At 39.7% G+C, this 22,076-nt stretch overlaps 1 protein-coding gene across 1 annotated transcript in view; it reads left to right on the forward strand.

Moving 5' to 3' along the window:
* Positions 1 to 1,612: 1,612 nt before the first annotated feature.
* polrmt (polymerase (RNA) mitochondrial (DNA directed)) overlaps positions 1,613 to 22,076 on the forward strand; it is a 74,245-nt gene continuing 53,781 nt past the window's right edge. Inside the window, exons 1-8 of the mRNA XM_088350188.1 lie at positions 1,613 to 1,804; positions 2,008 to 2,106; positions 3,753 to 4,480; positions 6,672 to 6,805; positions 14,075 to 14,261; positions 18,574 to 18,723; positions 19,428 to 19,595; positions 19,684 to 19,854. Coding sequence (XP_088206314.1) covers positions 1,642 to 1,804; positions 2,008 to 2,106; positions 3,753 to 4,480; positions 6,672 to 6,805; positions 14,075 to 14,261; positions 18,574 to 18,723; positions 19,428 to 19,595; positions 19,684 to 19,854 — 1,800 coding nt within the window. The 5' untranslated portion in view covers positions 1,613 to 1,641. The remainder of the gene's footprint in view (positions 1,805 to 2,007; positions 2,107 to 3,752; positions 4,481 to 6,671; positions 6,806 to 14,074; positions 14,262 to 18,573; positions 18,724 to 19,427; positions 19,596 to 19,683; positions 19,855 to 22,076) is intronic.

Genomic DNA, 22,076 nt, shown 5'->3' on the forward strand with positions numbered 1-22,076 from the left:
GCAGCACAGCGACGCATTGGTTAGCGCGTGTGCGGCACAGTTCTGAGGTCATAAGATCGAACCTCCTGTGTGGAGTTTGCATGTTCTCCCCGTGCTTGCGTGGGTTTCCTCCGGGTTTGCCGGTTTCCTCCCACATTCCAAAAACATGCATTTCAGGTTAATTGGCGGGTCCAAATTGTCCTTAGGCGTGAATGAGCGAGCGAATTGTCTGTCCCTGTGCGCCAACCAGTTCAGGGTGTCCCCTGCCCACTGCCCGGAGATAGCTGGGATAGGCTCCAGCACCCCCTGCGACCCTACTTAGGATAAGCGGTGCAGATAATGGATGGATGGTTGGATGGATGGAAGTTGGAAACCTATAATCTTTTACATTCTCCCCATTCATTCTGAAACTGATTTGGCGACACCTGCAGGTCAAATACGGCTCAATTTCATCTTGGATTAAGTTTAAAACATGGGCGTAACCGGCCCCCTTTTAGGGGTGCTTGCAGCTCCCAAAATTATAGCATTTTAACAACTGTCTTTTCCTCAATAAATGGCAGGATATGACAACAAACACTAGATGAAAAAAAATTAAAAAATAAAATGTGTCGGAAATACTCCACATCCTTGAAATGGTTCACTCCATTTGATTTCTGGAAACACGTTGTAATAATCTGCAGCATTTCTGGAGAAGTTTTTTTTGTAGAACAATTTTTGCTATATACCCGTAGTATTTCGGTAGTCATAATTTTGCAGTATCACTTTATTATTACTATAGTTTTATTTTTGTAGCATTTTTGTTGTATTACTTTAGCTGTATAATTGTGGTATATTTGTAGTATTTTCATAATATCACTGTACTTTTATTTTAAAGTATTTTGTATTATTTTTACATCCGTAGTTTTGTAGTATTTCCATAGTACGTTTTTGTAGTATTACTGTTGTTTTATTTTGTAGTATATCTGCGGAAGCACTCTGTCTTGAGATTCATGTAGCATTATTTTTGTATTATGGTTTTACTGTAGTGGTATTTTTGTAGTATTTCTGTGAAGTATTTTGAAGTAGTTCCGTACAGTTGCATAATGTTATGCACTATTCTTATTTGTTGCATCTATCCGGCCCCTGGATTACAGTATATACATGTATATACAATTCTATTTAACCGTTGAAGGAATGTTGATACATTTTAATATTCAACAAAATGTATGTCCATTGAAATCCATCTTTTTAGTATTTCTTCATCATTTTCTTAAATATTGCTGTACTAGTATTTTTGCAGTATTTCTATATTATTTTTTCCTCGTAAGAATGAAGACAAAATAATACGTTACGTCTCATTGTTCAAGCAGTAAATTTGATATTCAGGTGTAGAGTAATTTTGTAGTGTTTTTGTAGTATATTTGTTGCAGACACACAAAAGGACACTGGGGACAAAGTTGACACACAAAAAGGTTTTTATTACCAGTACTGTACTTAATATTATATATTTTTTCATTATATCGCATTTAACTATTTATTTAATGCTTATCTTGAGCTTTTCGGCGACCTACGCTACTTCGCTCCTTGTTTCTGCAATCATCTAGGAATGTCTACAAATGACGATATCTCTACGCCGCTACTAGGTTGGTCTGGATTAAAATGGCGACCTAGTCTAAAGATGTAATGCGGTTATTACATGCCAACATGTCACTCGTGCGAATATGTGCCTTGTTTAAAAGTTTTAATAGGCGCAGTTTGTTTGAAAAGTGCTCATCAAATGCTCCGATTATTAGATGCTGTCAGTGGTGTCTACCGAGGAGTAAAAGCACAGTTTGGCATATTGCAGGTGAGACAAATGCTGTTTATTTGGCGATTTGGGGTCGGTGTTATTTTATATTAAATGTTAATTCAACCATTGACTTTCTATAACAACACGTGAGCTTGAAAAAAACCGCGTCCGACAATATATCAACGACATGTGACCTTGAGTAAATATTAGCACTTATTTTCATGCAAACCATTTACCATTTCTTTCATTTTTCCTCTCAGATACTCATTTACATCTCCACCGAAGACACGTTTCATTTTCTGCCCGAAAACCAGAAGAAGCAAAGAAACGTGTTGTGGAACAATCTCAGCTGTTAGATGGTAATGTGCTCCTTATCCGATTTTGATCTAAGACCTCTGTGATTTTACCAACTTTGTGTAATGTTATTATTGTTTTTGATGACAGGAGGACCCGTTCAATTGTATCTATTTTTCCTATATTTGTTGCAAACTGCATGGGGATGAGATAAACCAGCCAAAAAATTGTTATAATTTTTGGAAATGGCTTCATTGTCATTGATAACAACGTAGTAAACATCGTTCACATCGGGATTAGATGTGACATCAGTATAAACATGTAACACAGAAATTCAAAGGGACAAATAAAATTAAAAATAATAGCATGAACTGGCAAATGTATTCAAGACAGTGCTTGTAGACCGGCCTGAGTTGTAAGTGCATCAGAACAATAGTCAAATGACATGTAACAGCCCCATTGTGCAAATATAAGAGTACAGAAATAACATAACAATTAGACAATTCCAGAGGCAATTGTGAGAGTTGGTGCTGGATCTGGAAGAAGTTACCGGCAGAAAACCGGTGGCATCAAGTTCTTAACGTCATGGGATATGTGTTTTTTTTAAATTTGGCATTGGCTAGTTCATTTGAGCTGGGCCCATTCTAAATCAACGACCACGTTGCGTTGAAAATGAATATCCAATAGAAATTCCATAGCACACAATCCACGGTCAAGTTGTTAGCATAAAGTTATTAGCATGTATTCAAGTAAGATGTATCTGTCATTTTGAACCTGGTTCTAGTAATAACACAGTAATAACACTGTTATAACACTGTGTCATAACATTTTGAAAGGGCCCCATTCATCAGCATAATTTGTCAGCATGAATCCATTAGCATTTAGCTGTTATTATGACTACTCATTAACATCAACTGGTTAGCTTCCACTTATTAGCTTCCATTCGATAGCATCCACCATTTCCCCATGGTTAAATTTAATGTGGGTCAGTGACCCACTCATGCCACCTCTGGAAACTCCCTGGTTACCACAGTGACCCATTGAAATGAATGGGCCCATGTATTCCGGATGGGAAAATCTCAAACCCATTCATTTTTAATTAGTCTATTTTTCGTTTATGGGCCAACTGCGTTGGCATAGTAAGAGCTATCGCATACTCAAAACATGGCACAAGATTCCCGATCAGGACAGAATTTTGGGTGGATAAATCGTTCGGCTACTCTCAAAGCTCTTTGAGGAGAAGCCAGCCAAGTTTTTTACGGAAGAAGATGAATATAATAATAATCCGGAGGAAAGTAATAGTTGTGCTGGCCCATTGCCACGAGTGCTGTTGAAGCCAGCACCAACTAATAACAATGTGGATTTTCATCACACAGTGTTTACTTAACGATGTACAGACAAAATAATTTCTTTGGTGTGACACCTTGACTGTAAAATGAGACTTCGTTCACACAAATTTGGAACGACATGGAGAGTATGTGCATGGAGACAATCTTGTCTCGGAGCTTACTTACTCATGAAAGGAGCCATGCATGGCTCGCGAGCCATAGGTTCCCGGCCCCTGGATTACAGTATATACATGTATATACAATTCTATTTTATCGTTGAAGAAATGTTGATGCATTTTCATTGAAGAAATGTTGATGCATTTTCATATTCAACAAAATGTATGTCCATTGAAATGTTTTTGATTTTTTTTTTCCTTTCTCAGTGCTAGAAGCTAGAATCCAACAACTTCAACCCGAAGGCCTTCTAGACGTCCAAAAATCAAATGTGGAAATCCTTCATGCTGCCTCATCCGAAAGACACCTCCCTACTAGAACCCTGACCAAAAAATCGAAGAAGAGCGCTAACAATTCCAAATCCCTGCAGACTATCTCAAAGGAACCTTCCCATCCCACTAGCAAGTCTGAGAAATCAACTAAGGATAATAAAAACAAAATAAAAAACCGACTGCACCTCCGGGACAGTATCATGGAGAAAGTGTCAGGAAAGCATCCTGGTGCTAAAGCACCTGCTACGAGCTACAAAACCATGTCAAGTATAAAGACCGCTGCTTCCGGTGAGGAGAATATTGTCAATCCCAAGGCCCCCGTGTCACAAAAAAAAACTAAACACAGACTAAAGTATCCGAAAAATAAACCTCAAAGCGTAGAAGAGCAAATAACCAACGAGAAACAGCCACCAACGGAGGATTTTCAGGGGAGACAAAGCCAGCAAAGAAACCTGTTGTCCTTCTCGAGTCAACCCAAGCGTCCTGGGCCGACCAAAGAAGGAATGACCCAATCCAACATTTCGTCCTGGCTTGAGGCGTGCATGTCTGCCGGGAAGATTTCCCGAGCGCACAGTTTCTTGCTGAGCCAGCACCGAGTAGTGAGCCGGAGGGCAGTTCTCAACACGGACATTTATAACGTCATGTTACGAGCCTGGGCTAAAAAGGTGACAAGTTCTGTTCAATTTCTATGACTATTATTTGTTTGTCTTCATTCGATTCATCCATCCATTATCTGCTGCTGGAGCCCATCCCAGCTATCTTCAGGCAGTGGGCAGGGGACACCCTGACCTGGTTGCTAGCCAGTTGCAGGGAACACAGAGACCAACAATTATATTATTCATGTCAGTTTTATCAAATTTATTATTATTTATAATACTGTAATATTTCGCGCCTTCGTACTTCATGGCCACAGTCCATCTCGTTGAAAAATACTCCATTATCCTTTATAGCATATTGTTGCCAGCCAGGGTCGGCAGAGAACATTTATCTGTTTTTGCTGATCAGTCCACCAGAAAGTGAACTGCATTTGTGCAGCTGCGATCCATTATCCCTGATTTTATATTGCTGCAAGTCATTTTAGTCGTGCTTGGTGGGTTTTTTATGTGTGATTTTTTTTTGGGTGTTCTGCCCACGAAAAAGTGATCTTCACTTGTGTGGCCGTGATCCATTAATTCTGATCGCATATTGCTTTAAGCGGGGACTGTCAAAGAGCGTTTTAGTTTCGCCTTGTATCTCTTTTTTTGCCATTGTGTCCACCAAAAAGTTAACTGCACTTGTGCGGCCGCAATCCAATATTTCCGATCGCATATTGCTGCAAGTAAGGGCCAACATTTTTTGTTGGGCCTGGCGTCTCTTTTTATTGCCATTACTGTATATTTGCGCTTAAACAAAGTGCATTTGCCCTCAATCCCGTATTGTTACGGAGCAGGGACCGGCAAAGGGCACTTTTCTCAGGATGTGTGCCATTCTGGTCCATTCTAAATTAAATGCACTGTTGTGCTGTGACCCGTCATCCCGGTCGACTATTGCTGAGAGCTGGGGCCAGCAGAGCGCCTACTATAAATTGTACAAGAACCATTATCTCTAGTCAATTAATACTAAGAGTGGGGGGCAAGAGAGCAAATTGGTGTCATGTGTGGCGGCTCGGTTTTTTTTCTGTTCCTTTCGCCTAAACTGAACATCACCCATGTGGTTGCGATCCATTATCCTTTGTAGCATATTGTTGCCAGCCAGGGTCAGCAGAGAACATTTTAGTTGGACCTGATGGCTCTTTTTGCTGTTCTGTCCACCAGAAAGTAGACTGCATTCGTGCGGCTGTGATCCAGTATCCCTGATTTAATCTTGCTGCAAGCCATTTTAGTTGCGCTTGGTGGGGTTTTTTTTGTGTTGTTTTTGGTGTTCTGTCTATGAAAAAGTGATCTTCACTTGTGTGGCCGTGATCCATTAATTCTGATCGCATATTGTTTTAAGCGGGGACTGTAAAAGAGCATTTTAGTTGGGCCTTGTGTGTCTTTTTTGCCGTTGTAGGGGATTATCTGATGTTTGGTCCCTTCTTAAGGTTTTTTCATTTTCCTCATGTTTAGGTTTTGGAGTTTTTCCTTGCCGCCATGTAGTTGTTAGATCAGGGGATTGTGTCATAGTAGTCTGGAGTTTGGAATAATCTGTGTCTTTGCAGCCTTTGAGACTCTTTGTGATTAAGGGCTATACAAATAAACATGACTTGACTTGACAAAAAGTGAACTGCACTTGTGCGGCCGCAATCCAATGTTTCCGATCGCATATTGCTGCAAGCAGGGGCCAACATTTTTTGTGCAATTGCGATCCATTGCCTTCAATCCTGAATTGTTACGGAGCAGGGACTGGCAAAAGGCACTTTTGTCAGGAGGTGTGCCATTCTGGTCCATCCTAAATGAAATGCACAGTTGTGCTGTGAGCCGTTATCCCGTTCGACTATTGCTGAGAGCTGGGGCCAGCAGAGCGCCTACCATGAACTACGTTTTTGGCTTAGAGCCATTATCTCTAGTCGATTAATGCTGAGAGTGGAGGGGCCTAAGAGCAAATTTGTGTCATGTGTGGCAGCTCGTTTTTTTTCCCGTTCCTTTCGCCTAAACTGAGCATCACCCATGTGGTTGGGATCCATTATCCCCAAACCCATTTTGCAGTCGTGCAGGTTTCGCCCACTTAAAGTGAAAAGGTTTGTTGTGGCTTCATTTCGTTATCCCGTCGTCTATTACTCAAGGCAGAGGCCATCACAGCGCATTTGTGGTTCAGGGTGTTAACTTTCCCTATTTTGCATAAAATCCCACTATCAGTATTTTACATCTAATGCGTCATATTTTTTTGTTTGTTTTTAAGGGAGCCTTAAATCAGATCAGCCGCACATTTACACTCCTGGAAGAGGCGGGTTTGCGGCCAAATATCGACTCTTATTGTGCAGCTCTGGAATGTTTCGGCCGCAGTCCCAAGTGCTCTCCTCAAGTAATTTCCAGGTTGGTATACAGTAGTACCATTAAAAATGTATGCAGCCTGAGACCAAACAGCAAGTGTCCTCAGTCTTACAGTTTTGTTTGGCTGACCTTTTTCCTTATCATTTATCACAACGAAGGATGTACATTCCGAGGATTCTTAGAGAATTACAAAATATTTGCATTGCTGTCCTCATTTAATGAGTGCGGACAGCATGACATTCCATTCATTCAATTTAAAAACATTCCCTCATTTTGTGAAGAAGAATGATGTGCTCCTAACAGATGAAAGAATGGCTTTTTTGTCATTATACAATAATACAATGATATTGGAAGGCTTTATCTTACAGTTAAAGTAAAACAAAAAAATAAAAATGTATAAGATATACATTTGAATATTAATTGTATATTATGATACATATTCACCGTGGATATATTTCCCAATTGCTCAAATACTTAGATTATAAATACAAATACTCAATATACATAAAAATGGCAAATACATTAAAAAAATGTTTAAATAACGCATACAAACACACTATATTCATAAAAATTGCAAATATTGGTTAAAAAAAAAAGCTTAAATAATAAATACTGTCAGAACCCACAGAGACGTTTTCACACAAGCTTTAATTTACGGGAATGGGGCAGTCATGCGCGTGAACACAAACGCCAGGGATGCGGCGATCTCTGGGCAGAAGAAGTGAGACAGAGAAATCAGAGGGAGAAGAGATCGAGGCTGGACAGAACAGATGGGATCGATACAGGACACACTGGTAGATACCGGACGGGACCGATACCGGGTACTGGGGCAAGATACCGGACAGGATGAGACAAACGGGATCAATACTGGATACCGAAGACTGGAGCAAGATACAGGACGGGACAGGCGGGATCGATATCGGATACTGGAGACTGGAGCAAGATCCCGGACAGGAGGAGACAGACGGGATTGCTACCGGATACTGGAGGCTGGAGCAAGATACCGGACAGGATGAGACTGATGGGGTCGATACCGGATACTGGAGGCTGGAGCAAGATACTGGACAGGATGAGACAGGCGTGGTTGATACTGGATACTGGAGACTAGTGCAAGATACCGGGCAGGAGGAGGCAGGCGGGATCGATGCTGGATACTAGAGCAGGATACCGGACAGAGTCAAAACACAACTGTTACAAGTGCGGAAGTTTGTTGACGGACTGACAAGGAGTGAATGAGAGCACTGAGTTTAAATAGGAGGGAAGCCAATCAGGCAACAAGCAGAAGCTGGCGCCCATTGCCAAACGAGCAGGGCCAAGTCAGGACAATGGCCAACCGTGACAATATACAAATACACTACATCCATAAAAAATGGCAAATATTTATCAAAAATGTGTACAGAATAATTATATAAAATAATAAAATAGTCTTATATTCTTATTAAGCAAATTACACAGATTTGAAAACACACTTAACAAAATGTCGTTGTATAATGAAAATAGAACACAAACTAAAACCTGACCTTTCTGGCTCAACCAGATGCTAAATCATCGATGACATTGTCATAAGCCATCTGCTCCTCCTATTTTGTGATTTATTCTGATGACAGCGACGCCAGTGAGCCATTCCTGAGACATGGTTGACCATTGGTACGACTTTATCAACTTCTGTTTTGAAAAGGTCATCCCTGCTTGAGCCACTGTTACTGGCAAAGTGAGAAAATTGCGCAGCAGTTGGCGTGCATTTTCAAAGTTTTGAATAATGTGCGTTATTTGGAAGACAGGGGCCGCCAACTATTTTTCATGTTGAGTAGTAATATAGAGAATGCTGCTCCAGTCAAAGGTGAAGTCAGGTCATTTTATTTAATTACTCATCATTAATTATGCATTTGCTTATTTTTTTATCCAATGATAACTCATTTATTAAGCTTTTTCTGTCCTTGTTCTTTGCTAGTTCTCAAGCTTAAAGAGGTCTTCAGTGTTTCCAGTAATTTACGTCAGTATTTTATTTTGCTCTATAGGGGGCAGTGTAACCAAACACTGAAAAACTGCACATAATCTGGGACAGTGGCCATAAGATTTTTGAAGTTGAGAGCTTCAAATAATACCTAATGTTATTACTATAGTGTTACTCTGTTATTACTATAATTATTACAAGTAGGGTTGAAATATGCCCAGTCAACCAGAAAACATATGCTTTGTATCATGGGGTCAAGCACCCCTAAATTCAAAGCAAACACCCCTCAAAAGTAATAGCATTTTTACAACTCTTTTTGGAAGGATAGGCTTATATATGATGAATAATACTAGATTTTAAAAAAGTAAAACAAAACAAAAGTCTAAACAACGCAGATCGGAAATACTCCACTGCCTTGAATGTCATGAACCGGAACAGGAGGAGAACCCAAATGCGTGACGTTTCTCACAAAAGCCTTTTGTTTTACGGGAAATAAGGAGTCATGCACGTCAGGCAGGAGTCTGGCGTGTAATGACAGGAAGCCAGAGACCGACAAGATCGATACCAATTGCCCGAGCTGATATCGGACAGATAGTGTCGATACCGGTCAGGACGGGACAGACCGGATAAAACATCCCTTCCTGAAAAATATTTAAGATGTATTCTGAGAATTATGTATTCTCTCCTTATTAGTTGACCACAGTATGTTACATTGTTGCAATGCACTATTCTTTTTCATTGCCTTCTTATTATTAAAACGTAGGCCAGTTTTCGATGCACTACGCTGTCATGATTTTTATTTATTTATTTATTTTTTGCTTATTTATCCAGATAATCCTTTTTTTCCACTTTCAAAGTCTTTATTGAATGATTTACCCTGGAGTTCCCTGTCTCGTTGCATACAATATTTCACAACGTTGATATCAATGACAATAAAGACTATTCAAATGTATTTTATTCTAATCATTATTTTCACATTTTTTTATTAGTATTTTTTTTTTAATTACCTGTTTAACAAAAGTTATAGATTGGACAAGATTTTTTTCTAATACTCAATTCTTATCTTATAAAACTGCTTGTGTTTGAGAACACAGAGGTATATAATTGATTTATTATTTTGTTATTTATTTAAATTTTAACCAGCCTGATACTCTAAACATAAAATCACTCCTGCTTTGTATAGAGGGCTCCGCGCTTTGTGCTAAAAATAGTAACACGGCTTCGTGCCGCCATCTTGGAAGTCTGTCGATTACAAGCGGTGATAGCGAGAGGAGCAAATATTTACTCAGTTTGTCTATGTATTTACTCAACTAGCTTCGTTTGTGTACGGATTTTGTCCATCAACACTATGGAAAACTACGTGGAGAGTTTAGACAAGCAAGCACGCGAGGGGTACGCTGCAAAGTTGCATTTTATTGGAAAATTGGATCCCTACAAAATTAAAAACAAGGACTGGAAGTCTGATCCCGATTTGTTGCCGTGTGTGACTTACATCGAACTTGTTAACTATCTTATTTTCCACCCAAGTCCCTTTTGTGAACTGAAGGATTTTCAAAATTACAAAAGTATTGAAGCCTACGACAGATTTGTGTCTGGTTGGGTTCGGGATGTGTCTGTGCACACAAGCGAAGGTGATGAAAACAAGATTGTGAAAGGGAAAGTTCTACATTCTCAGAGTTTGTCTCAGCCAAGTTTACAACCATGGATCATTGTTGACAAGTCATCATCGATTCTGTGTGCCCATTGCAACTGTGTTGCAGGTTTAGGGGAATGTTGTTCTCATGTTGCTTCCCTTTTGTTCTATGTTGAACAACACGGGAAAGGCAACGCTTCTACGAACGGCGCACCGGTGGCTAAGTTAGCTTAGCTTTCGGGGGCTTTAAATCCTCTATTGACGCGAGTTGACTGAGGAAAGGAGACTCTCTTTCCCTGAAACCGCGTTGAATTTCTCCACCAAAATAGTGTACGAATGAGAAACGGAGTTTTGTTCGGTTTTTAAATGTCGTTTTCGGCGAAATACCTCACATATATGTTATAAAAGTAGTTTGGGGTCGTCGAGCTGTTGTCATGAAGTACTCATGTCCCATAACCTTTTTAAAATTTATTTCTACATCATAAATAATTCAATTTACCTGTCAGAAAGTGGTCAGAACAAACACGAACACAGTCAAGCTTTGGCAAATTCGACCGGTTGATAGCTGCCAGCCACATTCGTCTTCGCCGTTCACTTTTCTCCTGAGCTTCAATCCCCTGATCGTAAACACACTTCGGAAGTCTAAAGAAGCCCTTCCCACCCTTTTCCCCTCGGCTACAACAGCCAACAATAACGCACGTATTCGGCATTACAATGTAGAATCTAACTGGTTCGCTGAACAATAACAATGAAGTGAAAAGCATTGTGGACTTCCAAAATGGGCGCCAGCAATGCATTGTGGGTAATCTTAGGACCTCGAAGCACTCTATAAGGGCACTGAATGATCTATATAAATATATATATATATATATATATATATATATATATATACATAAAACTTAAAAATCATTTTGGAAGGATTGATCATGTATTAATACTGTTTTTTAACTGGTTTGACCCACCCTTGCACTCTAATTACTATTTGCGACCCAAATCAAGAAAAAAACAGCTAAAAACAATGTGTGGTTTTAATCAGATGTAGTACAATTTATTCACATAAGAAAAACTAGCAAAACCCAAAATGTCTTCAAGTAATTATATGTTATATAATACAATCAGCTGCATCGTTTATGAAATCCAAAACGCTCCACATCAGTCTGTGTCTTCAATATAATGAAATTCATATCTCATGTATTTTTTGCTGCATTTGCGTTTGTCCATGCTTAACATGTATAAATAAACCTTACTGGTGTCATCCTGCCTTTGAATGGAATTATTCCCATCTACTGTTAAGGAGTTTAAATCACCCTCAATCATTTTTTCTGTTCTTAGCATTATTTTGCCTTGGCAAAAGACCTGCGACCCACTTTTGGGTCCCGACCTACCAGTTGAGAACCACTGTGACTGTTCCTGTCGCTGATTCCTCATGCAAGTTAGAGATCATATTTCCTCGAAACTCAGTTCTTAGAGGGCTATCTGGTACTCACGAGCACCACATTGGTGACCCCTCATCTATGAGTGTTTCCCGATCTTATCAGTTTTCCTGTTTGCCCGCGTCCCTGCGTCCTAGACGCATTATTTTTGTTGGGGACGCATAGTGTCAAATTAACGTGCATACCTAGGCCGCAACTTTTTGACACAGAATTGTCATTATTAGCCGATTACTTTTTTTTAAACAAAGATTTACTGCAATCCAAACTTTTCGTCAGGCAGATCCGCCATTGTTGTTTTGATCTCGCGGTTCGAGTTTTCGTCTGCACGGCATTCTCGGAAAATGAGATTTCTTTGCTTCGAGATTACGTCATTGTTGTGGTGGTTGTCGTTAAATGAAGGTTAAGTATGAATACCTGTCAACCTTTACGTTTTTCAGATTCAGATTCAGATTCAGATCTACTTTATTGTCAGTAGTCAGGATACTCTCTATGGTGCCCCTGTAGAATGTGATGAGGGAGGGTGGGGGCAGGTGGGCTCTCCTCATCCTCCGCAGGAAGTACAGGCGCTGCTGTGCCCTCTTAACCAGTGATGCAGTGTTCACGGACCAGGTGAGTTTGTTTGTAATGTGCACCCCTAGGAACTTGATACTGCTGACAACCTCCACAGCCTTGTTGTTGATGCAAAGTGGGGCATGGTTGGGCTGGTTTTTCCTAAAGTCGACAATGATCTCTTTAGTTTTGTCAACATTCAGGACCAGGCTGTTGTCCCTGCACCAGCCCACCAACTGCTCCACCTCCTCTCTGTAGGCTAGGTCGTTGTCATCCCTGATGAGGCCCACCACTTTTGCCGTACAAAGTACGTTTATTATGTATTTTAAGACGTTTACGACATACAAGAAAATCTGTACGGAAAAACGAAAAATTGCCAATCATGGGTACCATCCGGTAAACACCGACTATCACGAAAACGGCAAATCAATCAAGTCATACGAGTTCGAGTTGTGTAGTGAAAGTCTGTCTCTTTTTAGAGAACCGGCTTTTTCGGCTCAACTCATTAAAAGAGAGCCGTTTGATGCATTATATTACGAATTATTATGTTGTATAAAGAAGTTAAGAAAAAAAGGAAGTATAAAGACAGTTTTGTGGTTATCCCTTTAATCAGTATATTACCAACAATAATTTAATGCAGAAAATGAAATAATAATTTGAATAAGAAAATGTATTATTCTACTTAATTATATTTGCATGTATTTTTTCCTTCTACGGTGAACGTCTAAGCTACTTAATTTTTGAACTTTTTTTTATCATAAACTTCATTCATGTCGGGCAAATCAGTGTCTCACATCAAAATGTTCATTAACAATATATATGATATAAGGAAACACATGTTCAATATAACATGTTAAACTACATAAATAAACACGTTTGAAAAAAAAAAGATTTTTTTGTATTTAGTAAGGGAAAACACGACAGTTTGTAAGGGCATGGAGCTGTGAAGGTTGACAGGTATGAGTATGCCTCCAAAAAAACAGTTAGTATTAGGTGAAAATCAACACAAAATTGGTAATTTTTTCAGTGTCAGTAATAAGTCAAAACATAATTCAGAAAGTGATAACGGCAATAATTCCGGCATGAAAAAACGGCGGAGAAATTCTTAGGAAGATCGCGGAGGCAAGAAAAACACATGTGTTGAAGCGAACGATTAGACGAAAGAAAATAAACAAAAGAATACTCCTAACAAGAAAATGGACTAAATTATATTCCTGGTGACGCTATGAGGAGGATGATAATGGATTGGACCTTGAGAAGGCGTTACAACTGTGGCGGGACAGCAAACCACGAAGAATATATGAACTGAAAAATCTGAAGTGATAACTGCTTTGTATTACCAATTAACTGTGATGATTAAAAGTGCATTAATTTTATAGACTAATATTTCAGCAATATTATTTTGTATAATGTACAATATTTTTGTGAACTGAAAAAGTGATAACTGATTTCTATTACCAATGAACTGTGGTGATTAAAACTGAATGAATATATAGTTTTATATTATGTACTTTTTATACAATTTCAACCGCGATAACACTAAATTTTGGGGACCCATAATTCTCTGTTGGGACCCATAGATTTTTGAGCATGCGAGTCCCCGGGACCCATCACTTTTCAGAGGTAAAATAAAACACTGTCTTATACGCAAAAATCATGACTGTCATTTATATGGCAGTTGATGTGGTAACAAAGACTAAAGTTTGCTTTCAAGCAACAGTATCTTCTCCACTTGTGTCCAGGTGCTTGGGCCAGATGGAGGCAGACGGCTTCTCTTTGGACGACATCTTCAGTCAATGCGTTTTCCATACCGATGGACGAGACATGGCGCTAAAAGCTGTACGTCTCGTCGTCCCGGACTACCAGCCCGCCTCCAATCTCATCACAAGCCAAGACCTTCCTTCCTTGGTTCAGGAGCTTTACACAAAGGTATTGGACTTGCATTGCATATGTAAGGCACATTTGGTAAACTCATCATGTTAAGTGGCCTGTAAGAGCTTAAAATATTTGAGCATCTAAATGTTAAAGGTGCAAAAGTCGTCATTATTTGTGCTGCTCTTAATCAGAAGAAGTCTCAAAGGGCTGTACAGACTGTGACACTAGCCCTTGATCTAAAACCCACATGAGGGCACCGAAAAACTCAAAAACCTCAGCATGAGGAAATAAAGAAACCATGGCTCTCTGAGTCACAAGTTAACCAGCATTTTCTGAGTATGAACACAGGGGGGAATTAAATCTGAAAGATGAGTGGGCAAGTCCACGCATACATTTTTTATATAGGAAAAATGTACACGTTTACGGGTGTGCTATTATTTTATTACTATGATGTCACAATATTGTTATTTTATTACTGCATGCAAATATTTTAAATGATATGTATATATATATATATATATATATATAGATATATATATATATCTATATATATATATATATATATATATATATGCATGAATAAATAAATAGTAGACCCCTTCGAGGGGACTTGCATCCCTCCTTAGGTAGGAATCACAAAGTGAGATTGTCATATAGTGGGGGACAGAAAATGAAGGTAATGCTTAGCTAATGCGTTCCAAACTTCCAGTACCCAGATAAAAGCATTAAATTAACAAAAAAGTATTTAGTAAGTACGAAATATGTGTACTATACATATTCAGGTCAATAAGATTATAAATAAATGTACCGGTAAAGGAAAGGTGACATTTCATTTGCGTTTGGTGTGATGCAAGTTGAGCTGGCACAGTGGAGTGTTTGGGTGGATGCAGAGACGGTGGTTTCAAATCAAAATAGATTTTACTACTTGCACTTGGTAGGATTGTGATGCCCTTAGAAGATTTCCTTGCCTTAAACGCCTACCTATTTTTAATAGTAGTCGACGATTGTCAATTGGCTATGGCCTTGCATCTTAGCGAGGATAGTGGTTTGTGTTCCTCCTTCGGATTTCTTTGTTTCCATGGATCTTCTTGCTTCTCCCTTTTGCATCATTGTGAGCCTAGGGTCCTGTAGCAAATAAATACAGTACAAAAACTACAGTATTGTGTCGCTGACTCGCAAAGTCTGTGCAAAGCACTAAGATTCCTAACTGAATGAAAAAGAAGCCATTGTGGGAGGTAACTCAGCCAATAGCATACCGGCATTTTAATGATTAAATAGACCAGCATATCATATGTTGTAGACCAATGGCAGACTTGCATTTTAGGGATGAAACTCCCACACACGAACGCCGCGAAGTTTGAATTTTCCGGAGGGCTTGCAAAAAATGTGTTGTTGATGTAAAGTTAGGAAAAGGCTATAAAGTGAAATTGTCTTAAAGCGGGGTCACCATATCCTGGGGGATTACTGTACAGTATACACATTTCTTTGCATATAGCAAAAGATCCAGATTGCATTCTGCAATGTCCTCTGATTCTCTCAACCCCCACCCCACCTCATCCTATTTAAATATTCTTTATTGACTCCACTCCACACCACTCATTGTATTTTTTTATCGGCAACTTCTCGCATCCTATTTGCTTTATTCTATCTCATTGTGTCTTTGTTGGCCAAAAAGAGTTATCTCACTGCGGGTGCGTTTCATAATTCACAACCAACGTCACTGGCGACCTAACGGCTGAAACGCTGCCCAAATAAACTGGCTGGCTCGATAGCGGAATAGCAAACAGGAACGGTCGCTCGTGGGGCCTCGGGAGACCATGTCGGTGGCACAAGCTCAAGCTCATTAGAATATTGTTTACTTCGTGTCACATGCTCGTAGGAAATGCTGTTGGATTTGGTTTCAGATTTCAGAGGTTCAATGTTCTTTACCTCTCTATGTATTAGCATTGTACGAAATAAGAAGAACAGACAAAAATACACAAATTTCATCCCACGTTATCACCAAAATGCTAGGGTCACGGGCTGCATTGGGTACTAGAATTTTGCAGAGGGGAGCGGTTCAGGAGGGAAAAATAATGATTCATGTGAGTTAGGAAACCGGCCAATACAGTGTTTTGAGTTAATACATGTCATGAAACTACATTTGAAACGGTAAGCAATAAAGCAAAATTATTTATTAAGACCCTTTTTAAAGGTTGGTTGCATCATTTGAGGTGTCGCTAAACAGTTGAAAGTAGAATACAGACGCTGCCCTACTTAAGAAAGTTGCTTCAGTGCTATATTTTGTATGTTTAAGGTTCTTATAAGTATGTTTAAGGCTTTTATAAGTAACCTGTATCGGTTTGTACTAAAAAATTAACATTTCATAAAATAATATGCTCTATAAAAATAAATAAAGTTAAGTTTAACTTACTTTTGGAAGATGCGCTTCAAGAGGTCCTCCTCCGTAGTAAAAAGTGGTCGCAAAAAAGCGATCCAACCATTTCCTCAACCGCATCGAGCTTTCGTTTCAAAAGAAATGGCTCGCCTCATCTTTACACTTTACACCAACCATATTGAATGGATGCACAAGATATTTATGATCGTTCTTGTTTTTTTTTTTATCAGTGTAGCCTGGAAATGGCAAAGGTAAGAAAAATACTATTTGGAATTTTGGAATACAGTCCAAACACCAACCCAAACCCCTCAAAAAGAAGAAATTAATAATATGTGATGAATGAGCTGACTCAGGCTGCAATCATAACTTTAATCCAGGAAATGATCCGCAAAATATTAAGTTGCGGACACGACCTTTAAAGGCGCAGTGTTCATTTTACCTCTGAAAAGTGATGCGTCCCAGGGACTCGCATGCTCAAAAATCTATGGGTCCCAACAGAGATCTATGGGTCCCAACAGAGATCTATGAGTCCCCAAAATTTAGTGTTATAGCGGTTGAAATTGTAAATCGGCGACAAATATATAATATAAATCTATATATTCATTCAGTTTTAATCATCACAGTTTATTGGTAACACAAATCAGTTATCACTTCAAGATTTTTCAGTCCACAACAATATTGTACATTATACAAAATATTATTGCTGAAATAATTATATTAATCTATATTTTTATTCAGTTTTAATCATCACTTTTCTTGTTAGGAGTATTTTTTTGTTTATTTTCTTTCGTCAAATCGTTCGCTTCAAAACACATGTTTTCCTTGCCTTCTCGGTCTTCTGAAGAATTTCTCAGCCGTTTTTTCGTGCCGGAATTATTGCCGTTATTACTAATTTCTGTGTTATGTTTCGACTTATTGCCGACACTGAAGAAATGACCATTTTTTTTGTTGATTTGCACCTAGTACCAATTGTTTTTTCCGAGGCATACTTCTCTTTCACTCGACAACTGCCACAACAATGACGTCATCTCGAAGCAACGAGATCTCGTTTGCCGAGATCGGCGCGAGACCAAAACAACAATGGTGAATGGCGGATCTGCCTGACGAAAAGTTTGGAGTGCGGCAAATCTTTGTTTAAAAAAAAAAAAAAAAAGTAATCGGGTAATAATGGTGTCGAAAACGTTGCGTCCCAGGGACGCACGTTAATTTGACCCAATGCGTCCCCAGCAAAAATTATGCGTCAGGGACGCGGGCAAATGAGAACAGTGAAGGTGCTGTCCTGATTTGAAAATGTTGTACGTGCGATGCTATCTTCTGGCTTAAATCATCTTTGCAGTCTCTGTCAAGCTGCCTGTTTTGTATATACGCTCGAAAAAGTTTTTTTTTTTTTCAACTTTTGGGGGGTTTGGTTTGGCGCTTGGACTGTATTTGAAAAAGTATTTTTCTTACTTCCAACATCTTCATGCTACACTAACAGAAAACTGTGAGCACGGGCTCTGTAGCCTAGATGGTAGGGCGCCCGCTCCGAGACTGGGAGATCGCTGGTTCAAGCCTCGGCCGGGTCATTACTAAGACTTGCAACATTGGTACTCATTGCCTCCGTGCTTGGCGCTCGCCATTAAGGGTTGGAATTGGAGGGTTTGGTCACTTAATGACTCCCAACACAGCAAGTTGGGTCTAAAATGGCGGCGCCCTCTTTGACTGCGGCTGCATCGGCTCGGCAGTTTAACTGTAACTGTACGGGTCAGGTGTATCGACATTTTCGTTCTGTGTGCATGGTTACAAAGAATGACAATAAAAGTAAATTTTTCTTCTTCTTCTAAACCACTCTCCACCTCATATTTAAGTCAGTGTATTTTGACTTGGAAGCAGCATGTGGCTCATTGTACGAATCTTCCCAAGGACGCCAAGTGCAACTCATCAAATCTGATAAAATTATTTGGGAATATTCTTCTTTGCTATTCATTTTTCTTTACCCTTTGATTTCAGCGGGAAAACCATGAGTACCCTAAGCTGGATTTCACTCGAGACGATCTGCAGGAACGTTTCAAGTTCCAGCTGGAGGTGGAGCAGGCCTGCGTAGTCACCATTCACTCTGTGGAGGCAGCCAAGCCGGTCACGAAAAACATGGTCAAAATGGTATGACAGCATTACTTTCAACTAGCTTATTGATATTTACTTTTCCTAAAGCTTATTATTCTTCCAGTTGTATTGGTCAGTTTTTTGCTCCAAAATACAGTACAGCAATTCCCCCGGGATGCGGCGTCCTTGCCTCATGACGTTTTAACCTTACGGTGTGGGTTCAGTTTTTTCCGGCCTTTCTTCACAGCATTTTCCACACAACAACAATGATGTGCCCAAGAACTACATTAAAACAGTGTTGGTGTGTATGACGAGTTACGTCTCTAAGATACCTGTCTGCTCTTGGGTCATCGTTGGCTAAAATGCTGTTTTGCGATTGTTTATTTGACATAATGAAAATCCGATATGTTATTGGCTGAACTACTTCCTAGATACCTTAATTTCTCTTTATTCAGTTCAGAATATCATGCGCTTTGTAAAGATTTTGCGAGCCTGCGATACCATACCGTTTTTTTGTCCTGAGGCCCAATTTAAAATTTTTAGCGTAATTGGGGTTTTTCGGTGCGCCTTATATAGACAGGTAATTTATTGTTGGTCTTGTATAGTGGGGAAAAAGCAGTAAAGAAGGGCCCCCAAAAAATATTATTCCACATTATGAAGTGAAAATGTTGTCTGGTGGGGTCGCTGAATCCCCGGGGTCTTCTGTCTGGCAGCAGTCTTGTTGACTGTGTTGTTAATGGTGATGAGTGTCATCCTTTTAGAGAGCATTACTGCAGGAACAGCGTGTCCAGTGGCGCAAAGCCCTCCAGGGAGCCCTCCAGGAAAGTAAGACCATCCTGGAGAAGACCAACAGCAGGAACGTCCGACTCAACCTTTTCCCTTATCTCTGCCTGCTGAAGGACGACGAATTAGTGGATATCATGGTGCAGGTAATTCACCCGGACAACCCCAGTCCACGATACAGAAAGGCCATAATGTGGAGGTTCAAAAGCTACTGTGATTGGTTAAACTCCACAGAGCGTTTGCAGCGTGCCCCCCTGCGGAGACTCCATGATTATTTTAGCCCGAGATTTGGGAAACCGCGTCCATGCCAAGTACGCGATCCGACAAAAAGACTCAAATCAGATGGTGGAAAAGCTGAGCAGCATTTACAACGCTTACACAGAGCTGCTGGCAAAAGACACTGAGGTATGGGGGAAAAAGACTACCAAAACGCACCCGTTAGCTGCCATAGATGGTTATAGACATCAACTATCTAGTTTGACTCGGGATGCTGAAATGATTAGTAATCAAGCACATTACAAATCTCTGGCTGTAGCATAGTTTACTTATCGGGGTTTTGCTCATTCGCGGATTTGCATCATGCATTGAGTTGCCTTCTGATTGGTTAAACAGAGGAAGATGCTTGTTATCGCCAGCAAAGTTGGACGCTAAACTTGCTCTGGAGCCACATACGGGTCTTTGGTGCTCCATAGTGGCTCCCTGGCGCTTTTTCAAAATGTTTGATAATGGAAAAATGTTGGGATTCCTGTAGGACAGAACTGGAATGCAGTTTTCCGTAATGTCCACATGACTGCAGCAAAGTATCGTGTAAAGTAGATCTGGTCTTTAATCGATGGAGTTTTTTTAAAAAAAAAAAAACAGCAAGATTATTTAGAAAATTATGATTTCACAGTGCATTATTACTTGTAAATAAGAAAGAAATGATTATTAAGTACAGTAATTTTATTTGTATGACAAATACTTAAATCTGTCAATTGGGTTTGTTCTTGAGTAATAAATAAATAAATATTTCTGCTTTGCGGGTTTTAACTATCGCGGAACATTTTTGGAACATGACCCATCAAAAAATGAAGTATTATTGTTTACCACATTACTGTAATACTTCTTTAGTGCTTGTCTGTACTTTTTAATGTTTTCTTACGTTTCATACTTTTAAATTTGCTTTAATACTTTTTCTGTCCATAAATCGCTCTTTTTCTCAGAGGTTCAGTTGCCAAAAGTAACCATATCGAGTGAAATATACAATATATATATATATATATATATATATATATATATATATATATATATATATATATTTATACAGTGAATCCGGAAAGTATTCACAGCGCTTCACTTTTTCCACATTTTGTTATGTTACAGCTTCATTCCAAATTGTATTAATTTAATCTCTTATCTCAAAATTCTACACAAAATACTCCATTATGACAATGTGAAAAAGTTTTTTTTTTTACTTTTTTTGAATTTATTAAAAATAGAAAACTAAGAAATCACATTTACATAAGTATTCACAGCCTTTGCTTAATACTTTGTTGATCCACCTTTGGCAGCAAATACAGCCTCAAGTCATTTGAATATGATCCCACAAGTTTAGCACACCTATCTTTAGGCAGTTTTGCCCATTCTTCTTCGCAATAAGTCTCAAGCTCAATCAGGTTGGATGGGAGACGTCATTTTCAGATATCTCCAGAGATGTTCGATCGGATTCAAGTCTGGACTCTGGTTGGGCCACTCCAGGACATTCACAGAGTGGTTCTGAAGCCAATCTTTTGAGATCTTGGCTGTGTGCTTTGGGTGGTTGTCCTGCTGAAAAATGAACCTTCGCCCCAGCCTGAGGTCAAGAGCGCTCTGGAGCAGGTTTTCATTCAGGATATCTCTATATATTGCTGCATTCATTTTTCCTTCTATCCTGACTAGTCTGCCAGTTCCTGCTGCTGAAAAACATCACCAAGGCATGATGCTGCCACCACCATGCTTCACTGTAGGGATGGCATTGGCCTGGTGATGAGCGGTGCCTGGTTTCCTCCAAACATTGCGCCTGGCATTCACACCAAAGAGTTCAATCTTTGTCTCATCAGACCAGAGAATTTTGTTTGTCATGGTCTGAGAGTCATTCAGGTGCTTTTTGGCAAATTCCAGACGGGCTTCCATGTTCCTTTTACTAAGGAGTGGCCTTCGTCTGGCCACTCTACCATACAGGCCTGATTGGTGGATTGCTGCAGAGATGGTTGTCCTTCTGGAAGGCTCTCCTCTCTCTACAGAGGAACGCTGGAACTCTGACAGAGTGACCATCGCGTCCTTGGTCACCTCCCTGACTAAGGCCCTTCTTCCCCGATCGCTCAGTTTAGAAGGCCGGCCAGCTCTAGGAAGAGTCCTGGTGGTTCCAAATGTCTTCCATTTACGAATAATGGAGGCCACTGTGCTCATTGGGACCTTCAAAGCAGCAGAAATTTTTCTGTATCCTTCCCCAGATTTGTGCCTCAAGACAATCCTGTCTCGCAGGTCTACAGACAGTTCTTTTGACTTCATGCTTGGTGTTTGTGCTCTGACGTGCACACTAAACTGTGGGACCTTATATAGACAGGTGTGTGCCTTTCCAAATCATGTCCAATCAACTGAATTTACTG

This window comes from Urocampus carinirostris, chromosome 12 (assembly GCF_059441175.1).
Source record: "Urocampus carinirostris isolate Australia breed hairy pipefish chromosome 12, RoL_Ucar_1.0, whole genome shotgun sequence".
NCBI classification, from domain to species: Eukaryota; Metazoa; Chordata; class Actinopteri; order Syngnathiformes; family Syngnathidae; genus Urocampus; species Urocampus carinirostris.